The sequence below is a fragment of the Bacillus rossius genome, chromosome 13, assembly GCF_032445375.1.
Source record: "Bacillus rossius redtenbacheri isolate Brsri chromosome 13, Brsri_v3, whole genome shotgun sequence".
Lineage (NCBI taxonomy): Eukaryota > Metazoa > Arthropoda > Insecta > Phasmatodea > Bacillidae > Bacillus > Bacillus rossius.
Genome location: NC_086340.1, coordinates 34,682,919 through 34,702,970, shown reverse-complemented (window position 1 = coordinate 34,702,970; position 20,052 = coordinate 34,682,919). Strand labels below are relative to the sequence as shown.

At 40.6% G+C, this 20,052-nt stretch overlaps 1 protein-coding gene across 1 annotated transcript in view; it reads left to right on the top strand.

The window, feature by feature from the left end:
- The first annotated feature begins 681 nt into the window (after positions 1-681).
- The window catches only part of LOC134538043 (lipase member H-like), an 80,778-nt gene continuing 61,407 nt past the window's right edge, over positions 682-20,052 (top strand). The window contains exons 1-2 of the mRNA XM_063379016.1: positions 682-878; positions 1,037-1,178. Of these exons, the coding sequence (XP_063235086.1) occupies positions 815-878; positions 1,037-1,178 (206 nt within the window). The 5' untranslated portion in view covers positions 682-814. The remainder of the gene's footprint in view (positions 879-1,036; positions 1,179-20,052) is intronic.

Sequence of the window (20,052 nt, the reverse complement as noted above, 5' to 3'; positions counted from 1 at the left end):
TCCGAGCTATAAATATATTTGCAACATGAGTACACTTGAATTTACTCGTTATCGTGGCTGGATTTTACACATGTCCAACGAGTACCGAAAGACTCACTCATAGTTTTAAATGTATTCCTAAACACACTCTAGTTTAGTTCATTGATTCATTTCTTTTCCAAAATGCATTAAGCTTAAACACTTCTAAAATTAATATGTAACCCCCCCTTCCCCCCAAATTTTCACAATCATTTGTGAGAGGGGACTGAGAGTCCAGTCTTGTACAGTAAAGTATTATTTTTTATTAAATGGTCACATAAATAATATATATTAATTGTAATACTGCAGTGGGCTAAATGCGTTTGTGAAAGCAAGCATCTTAAAATAATATTGAGAAAAAATTCTTGATTTGTTAACTTTTACTGCAAAAAAAAAAGGGCTAAAAAATTGTAACTAAAAGTTTTATATCTTTAAAGTTAGTATTTCATTGTTTAGGCCAAGAACAAAATTTATCAATTTAAAGTATATTAAAAATTACTATGTAGGTGCTTCGAGTCATAATCTTGAAACCACTTATTATGCACGTGTTTGATGTACTTTAATCGCGATCAAGGGCTATACTTTTGGCGATAGTGAAAATTGTTATCTACTTGCTATTGTACTTGATGCGTTGGTGTACGTGAACAGCTCATGTATATCACCAAATAGCCGCCGCGTCCTTGAGCTCAACAGCAGTTCTCCCTGGTCGACACGTAGCTCCGCGCTTCAACACTTGTACCGGAGCGACCAGACAAACTCAAAGCCTATCGTCCTCATCTCGCTCTGATCACCAGCCATGAACTCGCCGACAACCGTGTGCTTTTTCAAGTTCGTGTGCGTCACCGTTGTGGCGTGTTCTGGTACGCCGTTTACATTCTTCTTTGCCAAAATATACAATTACTTTGGCTGCTTTGAGTGAATAATAAGCACATGTCCTTTGTTGACTGTAAATCAACGTAAAGATTGCATTTTCTCTCAATGTAATGTAATGCGCCAGTAATCATGTTTCTGTTTTCAGTGCTATCCAATGCTGATAATGTTCTGGAAGACTGGGTTCAAATCTCCGATGGAAACAGAACGTTACAGTGGGTGAATCTAAAAGAAGAGCCACTTGAAAGTAAAGTTAGCGGAGACGATGTTAAATTTCTGCTGTATACTAAGTAAGTAAAATGTATCAAAACTCTTGGATTATAAAATATAGCTTTCATTAACAAACATAATTAAAACTTTAACGGCCTCTAAAAAATCCCTTTATGTTTTGATTAAACTGCTGAAATCAGTCTCGAAATACTTCCTTATTTAGCTGATTAAACATTATTAATATGAAATAATGTTATTAATAAAGGTAACAAAAACATTTCCAATGACGAGAGTAGAACCGCGCCGCTTGAGGTTTCAAAGTGCGCGCTAAACCACTGTTATTAAGCCTCTTGTGTATTCAGAAGTAGAATATGCATTATAATTTGTGAAATGATAGTGTTTAAAAGTATTTAAAATTTGTGAATACTTTTTTACTATGACTATTTTAGTCTACCAAATATATTTTAGAGAAGTTTCACTATCATAAAGTTTCATTTGGTACAATAATGTTTACGAAAGTTACTATTACTGGTTTAAGATCTACACGTGGGTCCTCCATCTTTGCGACACATTTCCGATCATAGACTTCTGTTACATTTTGACGAAATTATTCCTGCCAAATCCAATATGCCGAAGGCTTAGATGTTTGCAATTCAAAATGCCGCTGTTGAACCAACATGCGAATTTAGGAATACTGTAGTTAATATATTGATAATTCACATCATGCAATATGACGAGCACAACTGTTCGTCAGGCGATAAAAAGTCGGAAGTTACCTATGAAATATTGTAAAAAAATGCATCAGAATGCAGCTCATTGAAGTACTATTAAGGTCAAAGGTAAAGTCTGAAGAGACCATTTAACTTAATTTGGGATAACACTGGCCAGGGCCGGATTTACTGCCTCTGGGCCCCTAGGCAGGGCCGCAACTAGGGGGGAGCAAGCGGGGCATACGCCCCGGGCGCAAAGCTGTGGGGGCGCCGAAATCGCTTGCATTGTAATGCCTACTACAACTGGTAACTGGTAAATTTTTTTTTAACTTGCATGCCAGGAATGTCTAATCTGATTTACAATATAACGTCTCAACATATTTATTTTAAAATACTCTGAGAAAAATGTTGAGTTCATCATTAACATAAAAAAATTGTAAAGGGAGAAGTTAGAAAGTTTTAATGCGTCCTCTATACGAATACAGTACAATGTTGTCAGAGAGGGTGGTACCACTGGCTGTGAGGAAGCAGTGGCGATGGAATAGTGAATGCCTTAAAATCCCGGTTTCAGGCTCTTCAAGCAATTAATGACAAGTTTAGCTTTTTAAATGGGAATAACATCTACAAAATGGAAGTTAAAGATTTGAAGACTGCAGCCAAATGGTTGTCTGAAACATACAAAGATGACATCAATGGAGAAGAAATAGTTCAAGAAATGGAAAGTTTTAAACATCACGCCTTGGAAGTTGATGACACTATGAAAACAGCATCTGCAGCGACCCCGTTGAAGCTCATTCACGAACACAGAATTGAAGAAGGATATCCAATCCTGACCACAGCCCTTAAGATATTTCTTACTCTTCCTGTAACAGTTTCTACAGGCGAAAGAAGTTTCAGCAAATTGAAAATTTTAAAAAAATATTTAAGAAATAGTTTGAGGCAAGACAGACTGTCGAATTTGAGTATTTTTTCCATAGAACACAAGAGAGCATCCACTATTTCAATCAAAATCTTTGCTGCAAAAAGGTCTCGCAAGTTGAATTTTAAATCTTTAAAAAACATTTATGACGACAATTTAATGAACAAGTCTAGTGATTATACGGACTCCTTTATGGACATAGTGGGTTCATGCATGGAAGGTACAGTAGCACAGAATCTGTTACATGTATAGGTATGGAAAATGCTTAAATAGCACCATTTTTCTGTGGGAGGCCCCCGGATCACCGCTTTATTGGTGTGGTTTGAGCTAAAAAGAGGGGGGGGGGCCATGAATCCATTCATGCCCCGGGTGCCAGAGACTCTAGTTGCGGCCCTGCCCCTAGGCTGAGTCTGTGGTGCCTCTTGCCTGGGTCTGGGTGGGAAGTTTATTTTAATTGACCTACAAAACTAATATTTTTGATCAATTTTCTATTTTGAAAAAATAAGTTTATTTTATTAAACAAGACCATTTAACCAAACAGTATTTAGAGTTTAAGGAATTAAGTGACACCAAAACCAATGCAAATAATCGAAAATTATGTATGCAAGTCAACACAGCTTTTTTAACATTCATTTAAAAACTATATTAAAAGAAGAACACAAACACACAAATTTCATTTTAGTGTTAATGTTCTCAATATGTATAATATGTATAAAAAAATTTAATGCAATTTACTACCAAATTGCAGTTACGGAATAATTATCTAGACCATTGAGTACTTAGTGGCTAATTGGTTTGCGTCGACATTTAATACTAACAAAGCTACTTATGATATCGTCAAAACTTAGTTGTCTTAAAATATCACTTCCAATGCTTAGCAAAGCCAATAAGTTGAGCCTGTCCTCTAGCATGGTGGTTCGAAGTCTATTTTTGATCAAATAAAATTTTGAGAATGATCTTCCTCCACTTCTGTTAGAGACCATAAGTGACAGGTACATTCTTAGTGCAACCTCAATATTAGGATAACAATCTTTGACGTTCTTCTCTAGTAGTAGTTTATACATCGACATCTCTTGACTAATTATTTTTTTTTCTTTTTCCACTTCACTTTGAAACTCGTGATAAAAAGCTTTAAACTAAACAATTCATTTCCCAGTTGTTCGTCTAAGTCGTTGTTATATGTTTCCACCAAGGTTTGAGCTGATGCAATTAACTCTTAATTTATAAGTGAATAAAACTTGTTTAGAAATCCAAAACGGGTATCAACTAGTTTGTATGCCTCAAGCCTCTGTCGCAAAGAAGATTCAAATCGATATATTACAGGAAGGAAACTCTGAGTTCGAAATTTTTCTGATGGAGTCAGTTCAACTTCTGGTGCTTGTGCTCGGACACAGTCAAGAGGTGTTAAGCGGACATTTATTTGGTGCTTGCGGTGTGTTTTACTGTCATACTCAGTGCAATCTACTAACTCTGCAGTTTTCACCTCATATTCTTCAAAGCTATTCCGTTTTGTTCCCATGAAGCATGTTAGCGATGTTAGTGCCGAGACTGCTGTGTTCAAGTCCAATCTTGGATTCTGCAGAGTTTGACTAGTTTTGTTTACTTGTCCAAAGATATCGTCCCAAAGTACTGTGTACAGACCCGTTTCAATTTTTGACATTTTGTTATGCATACTTAGAGCAGTAACACGTGACTTTCCTTAATCGTCTTCGATCTCCGATAGCTCAAAAAGTGTTTTATTGTTATTCTTTATAGCCTCGCAAGAGGGCTTTGTTCTGTTCTGCAAGACCAACGTTTTTTGTTGTCCTTTTTGGCACGATGATAGGTTTATCGGTTTCTGCGTTTTTTCAAGCAATTTGTTAGAACTTCGTATATGTTAGTTGAAGCTGTAAAATACACATAAAGTTCTTCAAAAAGTCAAAATGATTACAGCACTCAGACAGCACTCGGCAGCAGCCTGCAGTACAAGATTAAGTGAGTGCGCAATGCAAGGTACGCATATTGCTAAATTATTTTCTGCGAGCACGAGCGCTTGAAGGCCATTGTACTTTCCGATTATTGAAGACGCATTATCATAAGACTGACCAAAAGAATACTTAATGTTTATTTAGTTCTCTTTCAAAAACTTGCTCAAGCCTTGAAACGTGTCTTTAGCTTTGTGGCATTGGTTAGTTATGAATGTTACAAATCTTTCAACAGGGATAGGTTCCTCTAAATATCTGAAAATCAAAGTGAGCTTATCAATATGACCTTCGTTTTGAGTTGAATCTAATGACATAGAATAGTACCTTGACTGCTTGATTCGTGATATAACTTCATTGAAAACTCGTTTGCCAATTAGTTGCACAACTTCCTCGCAAATTATCGATGATAGGTAGTTTGTATGACCACTTCCACGATTACCATGGATCTTTATATGATTGCTCAAGAAGTCATCATATTCTGCTATAAGCTCCAGTAGTCCTAAGTAGTTACCATTTCTTGGTGAACCAAGTATTTCATTTTCCCCTCTAAAAGCTAGACCTCTTTCACTGATAAATACTATCACACTTATCAATCTCTTAAGAACTTCTCGCCAATATTTTGCTACATCTTCTGCTTGTCGTGTCAGTTTTTGCTCAACACGCCCCAATTCTTAAGAGCGTCTTGCAAAATTTAGTACAGCATTCAAGTGGTTTTTAGAAGTGTCATGTTCAACCAGACGTGCAGAAGCATTTTTCCAGTCACAATAACCACCATGAGTAAACTGTGTTTTTGAGAAAAAAGTTTGCGTACATAACAATATACATGTCCATTGCTAGGAGAAAAACAGAACCATGGACATTTTATAGTTTCACTGTTCCATGTTTTCCGTTCAAAGAAACTTGTTTCGCATTTTCTTGTAAAACTTCTTTCAGAACTTTTATCATTTTGTTTGAAAGATTTACGGTCAAATAGATCACTATCACAGTTTCTAAGTGCTGTGGCGTCCATTTTAATGCAGTAATCAACATTACCTGGTATCATAAACTCCGGTCACAATCCAATGTCATTTCCAAGTGAACATTTTCACCTAAAGCAGGTCCAAGTGAAACTATTAGTGCTGGTAATGTCTCTAAAACCACTGGTACTAGAAATGTCGTGGAAACCGCTGGTCCTTATGTCTCGGGAACTACTGATGCTGATGTCTTAGGACCTGCTGGTGCTGATGTCTCGAAAACTGCTCGTACTGAAGTCTTGGGGTCGGGAACTGTTACTGCTGATGATGTTTTGGAAAGCTCTGTTGGAATTTCTGGAACCCGAAAAATCTACATTAAAATATTATTTACTTTAGAGAAAAATATTATAAATTTTAATTTAATAATTATTAAAACAATATGTTAAGAATTAAAAAAGCTTGCTCTCTTACATTCATGTATAAATCGTGTTATTGCTTCTTGTCAAGTGTTAATTGCCTAACGCGATCAGTTCACCAAGCAGATGCAGTAATAAACTCGCACGCCAGCACGCTTGTGTGTGCCTGCCGGCTGACCGACCGATATGTAACTTAACTCCGATATAAATCGAGGATTTGCAGTATTCCTTTAAGCAATAAAGGGAAGCGATTTCAATTTGCTTAAGGGCGCCATCTGTCCCAGCCGCCAATCAGTATGCAGAACTTCAGCTGCCATCAGCTGTAGGATTGTCACTTGGAAACCCACTCGCGTCACTCATCACTGCTTAAGCTCTTGGTGTTTGGCTACGAAAAGCATTTAAGAACCAGAACCACTACACGCCATACTGCTGGATTGGGTTATTTATTTTAATATTATTTACTTTGCATTTTTTGAAGCGTGAAGAATGCTAAAACGGTAAATAATAAGGTGGAAATCTTTATTCCACAACTTAAAAAGTACTAGTCTGATATGTATCGTACATTTATCTTCACTTTAAATACATACTGTGATAAAACCCTACCACTGAATGTCTCACAGAGGTGGCCCTACGACCGAGAGTCTGCACGCTGTTTCATTGCGCTGTGCCTAAAGGTGATGGGTAGAACCACGATTATTTCGCGGATTCCATTCTCTCCAAGCTAGACTAAATGTGACTATACATAATCGAGCCCTTTCAGAGTGTTCATTGGCCCTTGGCCGATAACAAAATCACGTCTTTTGGTGAGTTACACGTGATGGGGCTCATTTCACTCTGATAGTCCACTCGTTTCTAGGCAGTGAAAACACTAAATCGATCTCACCAGACGGTGACCTTAAGCACTTGACAACCTTTTAAAATCAATTATTATTGAACTTACCACTTCGGTGTCTTTATAGTACTGAGGTTGACTCCGTATAGCAGGTGAACAAGTAACATCGTCATTGTTTGAAGCAGTAGATGAACTTGGCTTAAACATCATATAATCGGTCGTACGACGTGACTTGGCTATAAATGCTTCGTTTTTTTTCCTTGCTCTTTTGCAATCTTTCGTTTGGTTCTTCCGTTTTTAAAAACCTCTATTTTTATGGCGATTACTTTGTATTTTATGGCGATCCATAATACTGTTATTTATAAAACCTGTTGCAGTGATAGCTTTACTTTGTTATTACGAAAATGTTTATTTAAAGGCTAAAGTTACATATTAAGATAAAACAAATAATAAATGACGCACACGATCACTGAAACATCGAAACAAACAATACAGAATAGGTCATAAATTCACACAAATTTAATTTATGCATGCCGAAAAAAAAGACGCCAGTCGCCAGGTCAACATGATAACAGTGTCTACTGGATTGGAGTTTGTGCTATTGATCTTTGTACGTCGCAGGGCTCACTGGACTCAGTTTACAGAGCCTCCTCCTCTTATCTCGCTTTGCTCCCCCCACCACGCAGCCCGCAGAATAAGTTTAGAATACTACACCAGTCCCCAACGCCAAGTGTTTCAGATTTCTAAATGCTGACACAACTCATACATCAGCTTTCCACAGAAGAGTTTAGTTTGGCGCAATAAATCCACACAAAACAACTGGACACTATGTCGACGCGTATTTTAAGAATATAAGAAGATCCACATCGCACTATAATTTTTTTTTGTGTCGTGTGGTGTGGGCCCCCATTTGTGGTGCGGGCCCATAGGCTACAGCCTAGATAGCCTGCGCGTAAATACAGCCCTGACACTGGCATGTGGATACTTCGTTTATCTGTAAATTTTATACTGTCGATGGTTTTATAAGTTTTCTTGTACGCGATCAGAACTTCAAAATTTCTCGGCAATGCATATAATTTAATATTCTAGACTTTTTTAAAAATAATTTTATGATAAATTTCTTTACGTTTTGTATTATAAGTGTATTTTCAACATGATAACACATATTTAGATGTTACTGAAATTAGTACTGAAAGACTCGCATACATGTAATTTGATTTTTTTAAAATTTATCTTAAGAGTTAATTATACTTTATATATGGATCAGATGTGTTATTTAAATGCCTATATTTATAATTGTTATTAAACATTTTAGGTTGATCGTTTTCTATTTCAAATAAACTTAAAGTAAAATAAAACAATAATGGTGTCCAAGATAAGATATTAAAATTGATATATATTAATAGATAATTATTATGATGTTAATGTTTTTTTACCTTCATCATGCTTCTCATTGGAAAATATTGTTCATGACGTCAGATGCAAACCGTGCACTCTGATTTTTCTGACATCAAAGTAAAAATTTGCTAGCTCTGGCCCAGACAGATCTACTACACGCGACTGTACCATTAGCACCTGACTCACAGGTCACGATATCCAATAATGTGTCAATAGCACCAACCGGTCCACGACAGATCAGACAGACTCTACTGCGTGAAAATGGTGTTGTCCCCCAAGAGGAGAAACAAGAGTTTTAGCTAGAGCATACACAAAAAAAAAACTGTGTTGTTAGAGGCTAACATTTTACTAATGGCAAATAAATATTGAACAATTTCAATAATGTTAAACTTGAGCACTTATGTGGTCTTGTAAATATGTCCATTCTTTCTTGATTCATTAAATCTCGCCTACAGCATGGGGCTGTCAACAAACAAAATTTAAAAAAAAAATAACATCATAAACTAAACTTAACACAGCACAAACAAGGCGAATGAAAATAATTCAATTCTTATGTAAATAAAAAAGGGATAAATAATGTTAAAAAATCTGCTAAATTGACAATACTTAAGAATCAACATTGAACTCGCTTTAACATGACAAAGAGCGAAGTAGAGCGAGTAAAACAATAAGACGAATTTTTGGCGAAAAATGATAATATGATATGATAATATAACTTGCTCATAAACAGATATTTATACCTACATATTATTTACAATAATAAGATTGCCTCAAATATTTATAATTTGTATAATACGCCTCAAGGGTGAACATGGTTTCAAATACTAACATCAACACCCAACCAATTAAATAAAAACTCGTGTTTGCCAGGCAAAGCCAGCCCAACACTTTCTGCAGGCCGTCCTGTCCCGGGCGCGTTCCGCTAGTCGTTTCTTTGTAACAGCACGCCCACCGACTAGCGCTCTCCTGCCCCATCAGCACTCGAGCCGGACTTAGAAAGGAAAACCAAGTTCCCGCGACGACAGGGACTTCGCGATGCGAAGGAAAGACCACAGCCCTCTTCATCCACTGCAAGCATGTCCGCCCCTGTCTAACTCATTCCAGTTCGTTTGAACAAGTGTTGTGTCATACACAAATACTAACGAAACACTATAGCTGCTCAAAAGTCTGAAGTTAATTGCAGGGGAAAATTGTCACAGTCGGTTGTACACATACTGTGCCATATCAAGCTGCCTCAAACCAACCATAAATGATTGTTTCTCATCCCGCACTCATGCTCATAAGCCTTCGGCCTTGTCTTCATGCTTTCTACTTACTACCTTTTACTCGTTCAGCGAGTATAATTTGACTTGTCGAAGGCGAGCATTTTATGACCTCTGGTGCTACTGGCTACCTCTCACAGGGTCAAAAATTGCCGAGCTAATTTTCACCAAACTCTCGCCCGACAAGTCCCCAACCTGCAGCGCGAGTTGACACTTTTAGTCACTCACGAACACCTTCTTAACTCTGTCGCTGTCCACAGCAAAACACTCTGGGATCCCTCGTTGACGACTCCGATCTATAATTAAAGTTAAAGTTTCTCTTAATAGTCACAGAGATTAAATTCAATTCCGACCATCGGTGCGCTTTCGGGAATAGTGGTGTTCTGCGGGTGGTCTGACAGGCTGGTGGCAGGACGAATTTCTCGGAGTTGTGCTTCTTGTATTCCTATACGTTCTCTTTATGCTTGCTGTTCCCAGGTGGGGTTCATATATACTCCTCTGGCGCACATTCTCTTTGTTCCCTAATGAACCAGAAGGTGCAAGTTTCTCCTACTTCCGCAGAGATGAAAGAAGGAGTGGTAAAGTCATGTGATCAGTCACTCGGTCACCTCCACTACTCCACTGCCTCAGTTGAAGTGCGCGAAACACTATTAGAAGCCTTGCTAGGAGGGTAGGCCACCAGCAACAAGAATATGTTTGACGGGAGTAAGATCAATCAGGAGCAAACAAAGTCCATTCCAAGAAAACAACCTTTAATTGTGGGCCGCAAATAGCAAGCACGACAACCCGCCCCCCCCCCCCCCTTTAAAAACCTTGTCTCTACACTAGCTGAATGCCAAGGTAACTACTTTTAAGACTAATACTATGGCCAAGACAAACATAGTTACAATAGAGAAAGCGAAAAAAAAAAAACTTTGCTAGCTCAATGTCACAGTAATCTGGTAATACTCTTTTCTTTTAAGCTTTCGTTTGGTGAACATGCATCTTAAATTTTACATCCTTGTCCTTGTCACTAAGAAGTTAGGTGTTTGGGGCTATAAACTTAATAACTTCATACAGACCTTTAAACTTCAAGCCAAACTTCCCAATGAATTTGTGAATTGCCTTGCTCAAGAAATGTGTCTAAACTAACCTCAAATCATCTTCCTTATATTTTATTTATTCACAGTGTCCATCATATTCATGCAATTGTAATATGTATTTAAATGATTACTAGACTCTTCTCAATATTACTTGGTGAGGGCCTCGCTGTCGTTTAAATTTCTATCTAGCTGCAGTTCACACATATTTGAAAAAAATCTACCAAAAAAAATTATGCTCTAATGCTAGAATTAATTCTCAAAATGAGAAAATTAAACAATTTGTCCCAATACTGATGGTATTCCAAGTAAAATGTCCTTAATATACATTTGATGATACAGTTATTCATTTATACCATATCGCTCACCAGACAGTAAGACTAATCTGCCTAAAATTGATTTCCCAACTGAAAGACATCTGATTCATTTCGTTCGATACAATGTTCATGCTATTATCAGTGGCCATTTATACTGTTGACCCAAAAAAGGGGAAAGCTTGATCATTCAAAATCTTGGTTGATGCCGGTTCCACCTGTCCTCTGGTAGTCATCGATGTAGGTTGGTGCTAGGCTCGATCTCAGGGGTAGGTGTGGGCCTTAGCGGCGGGGGGAATAGGATGGCTTGGCTGATGAGGCTGTTCTCACCCTGTAGCTGCTTCACCTAGTCGGCACAAGCCAACAGCTATAGAAAGTGCCTCTGCTCGTTCTCCAGGTAATAAGCTGCCTGCAGCACCATCTCTCGCAACTACTCCTCGGGTTGGTCAGCACGCTGATCAACATGTCGACGTCTCGCTCAACGTGGGTGAAGCGGTCGTCTGGGCTGCTCCATTTGTCAGTCTGCACTATGATCTGCTTTCACACTTCCACTGACTCCAAAGCCGGCAGGCTCGAAGTGGTGGGCCTTCCCCTCCCTCTATTGCCAGAGGGGTGGAACCGTGACAGACGCACTCCACTGTCGCTGTGCGGCAGTCGTAGGAACCTAGTAGCCCCATCTTGTAAACAGACGATTGTCAGTCTTCTGCAGACACACACTGCTGGGCTGCTGCATTGACACCCGCACTTGCTCACTCCCCATTCACATGGACAAAATGGATGGTGATGGGCAACAGCAACCTTAGCGACTGATGAAAGCACGGCAGATATCGTCAGATGCCCCCCTTCTCCGAGGCTACTTTGTCCATCGAAACCACCTTAGAAGCACTGACACAAGTGATACAGGGGTCCAGATGTTCTGGCATGAACTGGGGAGGACTCTGCAAGTTTTATTTCTAAGTGACCCAAGTCAGGCATAGGTTGGCAGGTGCTGTAAGACACAGCAACAGGGCCTGATAGTCGGACGGGTCTGGATCGCCGTTGTGACTCGAACTGGGACTTGAACCACCCACTCATAGTCATGCAGGTAACCTGGGGCTTCAAACTACATAAGGATCAGCGCACCCCCATTGGGGATCTATGTGGGTTGGTACTCTTTTCCTTTCGGCCCATGCTAATAGCAACAGGCTGCGCCCGATCTTTGACCCTTCCCCACCAAGAAGCTGGATGGTAAATCCGCCCTCGCAATCGTGTTCGCACCAATGGAACAGCGGAGGATGGGTGTGATGGTACATGGGGCTGACACCACTATCTGTTTCCCCAAGTTTGTATCTGCTGCTGTGGATGCATTCTGGTTCAGTGGGGTCGTAGGGGGGAACACAAACTTCTCAGTTCTAGTGACTGGTGTACCTGGTTCATCGCCCTCCGATATCTGGGTTATTTCCGATCCCTTGTCGATGATCGTGGCATTCGAGATGCCAGGGTTGAGACATTGTTCCTCGTCGAGTTCTGGGATGTTGTCCCCCAGAAACCGTCTGTTCATGAGCTGTTCGAGCTCGATGAGGGTTGCTCAGCATGGCTCATCCATAGCACAAACCTGGGTTCTAATCCTAAATTGGTTTTTGGTACTTGGTGGCCAAGTGCTTGGGTTGCTGCCTCAAGAGTGGACCCATCTATGCCTGTCTTTCCGTGGTCGAGGGGCTCTGCATGGGCATGTTCCCTGCTAGGTCAATCTGGAACGAGTTTGTCGGGGAAGTGTATGACTGGTCATCTGGTGGGTCAGTGATTTTGGTTAACCTTCACCTTCTGCTCGTTGTGGCAGCACACCAGGTATGCATTAGGCCCAAGTCAGGCTACTGCCCTCCGCAGCTCATACCACTTCAGTGTCAACCCTGTGCAGAAGCTCTAAATGGCAGCCAATTAGTGGTGGCACTGTACATATAGCAGCTACCTAGGTCAGTGGGACAGTGTATCGGGTTGTCTGGGGTGTGCCCTGTTCGAGGAACTGTGCCTGGAGTTGTCTGGCCCTCACTCTGCTCTACCATAGGAGCTCAGTATTTTATCCACCCTGCCAGGACCATCCTTGACTGGGCGACATTATGCCCCTTCATCAATTTGGCAGAGGAGTGTCCCATTGCGATTTTCGTCCGGCAATGTAGGCATTAGAGGAGGGTAGGGATATTCAAGTCCCAATTGGTGTGGTCCTCTTCTAACCTGATGTGCAGCTGGGTCTTGCTGTCTTGGTTTCTGCGTTCCATAGTGTCCGCACATGGGTGGTAGGTGGGTGTGGTATGGTGCCCCACACCCCTCCTCGCACAGGCCTCCTTCCAATGCTGTCCCATGAACTGTACCCCATTGTCCATCAACAGTACCCTGGGTAGTTGTATCGCGGGAAGACCTCGCGCTCTAGCAGCGCAATCAGCATGCTGGCCTTCATGCTTGCCACCATGAACACCTCTGCCCAGAGGGTGAAGGCATCTGTGAACACGATGATGAAGCACTGGCCTCAGGGCATACATGATTATGGTACCATAATGTCAATGGTGAGGGTATGGAAGGGAATTTTGGGCCATAGGAGCAACTGCTGTTCTTCCCCATCTGGGCAGTGGGACTTAAGCTGATGGCAACATTCATGTGCCCTAATATATAGCCTGAAGTTTGTGGCCATTTTGAGCCAATGGAAAGTCCACTTTATTTACTGCAGCATTAACTCAGTACTGGGGTGCCCAGCGAGTGAGTGATCATGGAAGTAATTTATGATGGTTGGCCTAACCACAGGGGGTGTGTAAACCTACCATTCACTGTTCCAGTGAGGGCCCTTCATCATGAGAAGCCCTTCCAGACTATGGTGATTTGGGACCACTTATGCCCCAAAATCGTCCAGGTGGGATATTGTATGTGGGTCACAGCACTTCTCATCGCATACCCATGCTATCAGCTATGCAAGGGTGGAAGACTACTTTACATAGAGGGTTGCAGTAGAACTGCACAATTTATACAAGATATGGGTATGTAACTGTGGCTCTGGACTATCACTGATGGGCTCGAGTCCTGGAGGAAGATCTTCCTACCCCTGGTTGTCGTAAAACACATGGGCTGTGTCAGGATGTTAGGATAACTCATTGGCCAGTTGGCTCTCCTTGCCTCGAATATTCTCGATGGAGATGGAAAAAACCATGTATCATCATGGCCCAATGAATATACTTGGACTTCCTACCCTGTGCAGTGTCAAGCCAGTGCAGGTACTGCTTATCTTTATGCAGCATGATTGGGCGGCCTTCGAGGTGGTGCCAGTAGTGGTGGAGTCTCCACACCACCGCAAGGCACTCCAGCTCATTGATGTGGTAGTGCCTTTCAGCTGGGCCGAACTTGGTGCTTGTGTACTATACAATGAGTTTCTGTCCCTCATTGCTCACCTGGTAAAGGACTCTGTCTACCCCTTCCTGGTTGGCATCAGTTTGGATGAAGAGTGGGTGGTCGGGCTTCAGGCAGGAAAAAGGTGTGGCAGTTACGAAATTGTTTGACATAGCCGAAGGCCTTGTCCACTGCAGCTGTCCACTGGACCGGAGGTTGGTCATTGGGATGGTGACTGTCGCGAATTGTGGGACGAACAACTGGAGATAACTCAGCAGCCCCACAATTTTCTGGAGCTGCTTAATGGTGGGTGAGGCTGGTTTGTGTTAAATGAGCCCCAACAGCACAGTCCATGGCCAGCAGTCCTCCGTCGTTTTGATGTGCACCAGAATTCCATCTCCTTGGCCCCTGATGTAAAAATTCCTTAGCGCACAGGTGAGTCTGTGTCTGAACAGCTGTTCTAGGACCAGGGCCAAATTATAGGCATGGTCCTCTCATACAGCACGGGCCATGGCCCACAGCCCTCCATCGTCACGATGTGCACCAGAACTCAATCTCCTTGGCCCTAATGTAAAATTTCCTCAGTGCACAGGTGATTCTGTGTCTGACCAGCTGTTCTAGGACCAGGGACAAATTTTGGGCATGGTCCTCCCCTGTACAAAACCAAACAAGTACATAAAGGTAAGCCATGGAAAACTTGCCAATGTAGCCATCTAAAATGTGGACAATTATGGTCTGAAAGATCTTCAGCCCAAATTGCATGGTGCAGAACTTAAAATGCCAACCATTAGGCACAGTGAATACCATCTTGGGGTGGTCGACAGGACTCATTGGCACCTGCCAGCAGTGGCGGATCCAGAAGGTCACCTCGGAGGGGGCACTCTAGGATTTCTGAGTAGCTAGAGAATATATGTAAAAAAAATACTAAAAATGTTTAATCTACAGACACTACACATAACATCCAATCAACAGATTTTATAATTATACAAGAAATTCATTATATTAATATGTTTTATTAGTTTCAGTTTCAATGACAAGTTATTTTCATTATGTAAAAAAAGTTAATTTTACAGAATAGTACATTTACACATTTTAAAGCACATTAAACAATCTAATATGTACATAATACATCACTTTCAGTCACTGAGTCACTACTAGTAACATAAATATAAATACAAAAACAATTTTATTGAATACTGATTAGGAATCTGTTTGGTAACCATCCTAGGCAAAATGCATGCCTATTACAAAATAAAATCCAAAGCGATCCTTCGTTTACCCACTTTAGAGAAACGTTCTAGAACTCTATCAACGTTAACATTTATATCTCTATGAACAAATAACATACACAAGCCATTCAACTTTTCCTCTGTCATTCGCGTTCGTAGCCATGATTTAACAAGTTGTAGGCTGCTGAAAGATCTCTCTGCACTTGCAACACTAACAGGCAAAGTGAGAAGTATTTCCAAGAAGCGTCGAATAGTTGGAAATAAATCAATGTCACAAGAGTCAATCACATCAAGCACAGTTTCTGGAAATGGGTGGCCTTGTTTGCTCTCTCTCTTCCACTTTTCCTTCCAAATACACATTTCACCATCTAGAACAGTAGCAACAGTTCTGCCATCTCGGACACCTTCCTGAAGAAGAGGGCTGTAAAAATCAACAAGAGCTCCTATTCTTGACTCGAAGTCACGGTCACCATCCTTCAATATGAAAATAGGCAAAAAAAGGCGCAAATCATAACATTGTAATGATTTCTGTGAGAATCGTTGCTCCAGGTCAGTTATAACATTGTCCAACAGTGGAATGTAAATGGATTTCCTGTAGAATTCCTCGGTGCTGTTGGTGTCGTAGTTTGCTCTGTGCATTTGTCTTGCAGCAAGGCGTGGCATTGTGAGGTCAACTCCTAGCTGAGTAGCTGTACATGTGGCATCTTTGTGCACTACTGAAAAACATTTCTCACTATCATGTCTCAGTGTACGCAGTGTAGCCAGTGTATCCTGTACAGCAGCAGAGGCTCCTCTCAAATCAAGCGAAGGTGACTGTAAGTGACGACTAAATGGCAGAGTACGCTTAAGTACATCAATCAAGCTAATTAATGAAAAAATGAATTCTGTGCTGGATACAGAGTTGGCATAGAGCACAGCTTTTTTTGCAGACTCAGATTCGGACCACTCGCTGATTTCTGCCAAGGCTTCTACAATTTTTGGCAAGGCATTAAAAAATAGGATAACAGCATCATGCCTTTCAACCCAGCGAGTTTCACACAAGCGTATAAGTTGGGAGCCTACATGAGCTTTCAAGACAGCATTTTTCTTAGCAGACTGACTGAAGAAAGCAATAACTTCTTTCATAACAGCTGTAGCATTCCTTACACTCTGAATCTTTGATGATTTTGAGATAGAATTATTTAATGCATGATTGTAGCACGATACATGCTTGGCATTCGTAGCAACCCGGAGAAGTTCTGACACAGCACCACATTTCTCGGAAGTCATAACTGCACATCCGTCTGTACCAACACCAACACAGTAGTTGAGATCAAGACCAAGGTCCTTTGTGTAGTCAATAACTATCCGGGCTAAAGCATTTCCTGTTAACCTTACTTCTTTTCGTACTACATCTGGACCTTGATTATCTACATGTGGATTTTGCAATGATTTAAATGCATCTACAAAGAATAGGAAATCTTCCCTTACAGTGCTGTTATATACATATCTAACTATAAGCGTCATTTGCTCGGCATGTGCTCTGTCTGTTGTTTCGTCAAAAATGATTGACCAGTACTTAGCATTCTTGATTCTTTCAATAATCACATTAGAAATTTCTTCTGCACAGTACTTGATTATGACATTTTGGGTAGTCTTACTGATGTAAGTAGCACGAGAAGAAGCATTCTCTAAATGTTACCTTAGTTTTGTATCCCCAGCCTGAATTCGAATGTTAAACAATGCCCTAAAATTACCTTTGTTGGTGACAGACCTTGATTCGGAATCTAAACACAGTTCCCCATCGTCCCTGTGACCTCTAAAAGATATATTTTGACGCCCCATAAATATTACCGTCTCTACTATTGGGCGTAGCCTGGCACGATTTTCTTCAACTAAAAGTAGTCGCTGAGAACTAATTTGATTTAGAATTTCTTTTTCAGGAGCTTTGCATGTCCTGAGGAAATCCTTGCCTGATGCAACACAAGCTCGGTGGTAGTCACTTCTTTCGTGCGTTTCTAAGTAGCCATCTTTTGCTGTGAGGTCTTTGAAAGTTGTAAGAGCCTCCGTTACAAGTCTGTTAACTTTTACACCTTTGTTGTGTCCTACTTTTTCTTGTGCAAAAAGAGCACAGTATTTACAAAATAAACCTTTACTGACATCAGAGTATACCAGCCAATGGTATTTATCAATGTGCGATTTAGAAAGATACCGTCTAACAGTTTTCCCCTCACCTTTTGAGTGTACTGAGTACGGGTAGCAATAGTCATCTGTAGGATGCCATGGCTTTTCAAGGAGCAGACACTTGGTGAAATCATCTACTTTTTTCCCAGCATGGAGTCCTATATCAGCTATATCATTCAGGTTCTTTGGTGCTGACTCTGTAAGAACATCCTTTGGATATGCTTCGAAGGTTGTGGACTCACTGTGTGCACTGCTGTCTGTCGTGAACACCTTAGATGTAGAAGGCTCACAGATGACGGTTTCACTCGTAACTGGTCCTAAAACAATAAATTAATATTTGTATAGATTATTATGTACAAATTTGTTGATCTTTTCTTTAGAAATGAGTGTAATTAGGCCACATCGGAATGTTAATTTAAATTCTTACAGCATCCCAGCATTATTAATTATTAATTTAATATATGCCCATTTTGTCAAACTGTCAAAGGAAAATAATAACTATAAGAAGTAAGTTATGGTGGTGTAACAATTACAGTTCACTGGCTTTATCAATGCAGAGTTTTATAATGTTAATTTTACACTCTCGTATGAGAACCATGAGTGACAAGATAGAATTAAACAAACTTGTATTTTCGTTATTACCGTGTTTAGTGACAGCATGAAGGCATTCATCATGATGATGCTGAGAGTTGTCCTCTTGTGACTGATGTCGTCTACTCTTTTTTTGAATCAGTTGAAAGTACGAGTCGATCTTATTTATGTTCGTCTGCTTGTTTTTTGGTAAATCCTGTAAAAAAATAATTTCGTGTCACATAATACAGTAATACATAATGCACATTGTGGGTAAAGTATAAAAATGGCTACAGGTCAATCCATGCACTAGCACTATCATCAACATATAACTTAATTTTCATTTACTTTACATGTACTAACTAGTAATACTTGGCTCTGAACGTTTTTATTAAATAACAAAAAATTAAGCATAAACAAAAAAAAATACATATAAATTCTAATTACGTACCATAATCTCTCCATAAAGAATTTCAATAACCACAGAATAAAAACATCATAAATTGTCTAAACGAAGCACAGGCGTTGAACACTCTCACAAGGCTGCAAGTCCGTCTGCTTCAACAATGTCGTACCGTCGCGGTGTGTTGTCGAGACGTGTAAGCAGGTAGCCTGGTGCGTGGTGGAAGGGATAAACTTCCGCTCCAGTGACATAGGTGGTGTACCCCTTCTTCCCCTTAACACATTGCGTCACTTATACCATTTTTGAGCGAACCTCACCCACCTGTAGATGTGAAGCATGTGACAACTGACGAGTTGACAGCCAGGTGATTAGCCAGGGGAGGTAGTCGGGCGCTACTCGATTTATTTTCTTTCTTCTCTCACGCTGCAAGGCTTACGGTTGCTATGCGTCACGCGCCAGGAATGTTAGAATATGGAGGGAGTGGAAAGGAGAGGCTGTAAAATAAATATTTTTACAGCCCTGCTAGATTTTTTCGTCTAAGAAATTTCGAAAATGTAGTAGATATGTGATTAAAGTATAACTAGTCATTGTTTTTGTAAATTGTATATTTTGCCATAACTTATAAAGTTTTAATAACGATAAATAGACATTGTGTAGGGCTTAAACATATTCATTTACTGTACCCTACCACGTGGTTTCGGGTGGAGGAGTATGTTGACACTTTCTCATGCTGAAGGTTGCACAAGAGGAGGGAAGGATAGACTTTTAAAAGGTTGTGTAGAATGGAAAGAGGGGAGGAAGAGGACAGCCATACGACGTCTCGCTGCCACCCGCCAGCCTGATGGGTGCCGGCGCCAGACGGGGTTTCCCGTGCGCTCTTACGACGCAGACTACCGCCACCGCTTTTTTAAACGGAATGTATTTTTGGTTTCTGTTATAGGAACATAATTCTACAGCAAAGACTTTACTTGCAGTGCAGTTTGCAGAAACATTCATTTTTATCGGCAATATCAATATAGCAGACTACTGGATTTTCGGGGGGGGGGGGGGGGGCACGTGCCCCTGGTGCCCCCCCTGGATCCGCCACTGCCTGCCAGTAACATAATTTTATATCAATGGTCATGAAGATCGTAGCATCTCCCAGCACAGCCAGGGCATCGGTAATGTTTATTAGCAGTGGTGGGGCTGGAATAGTGATGTGATTTATATGTTTAAAATTCACACAAAAACATAGTGTGCCATACTTCATGATTTACCAATGCAATTCGGCAGTTATACAGGGACCTCCTGGGCTCAATGACCCCATTTCGCAGCATTTCGCTTATCTGTTTTGTATAGCATCCTGCTCCTGGGGCCTAAACCCAAAACTTTCTCATATGGCAGTTAATGTG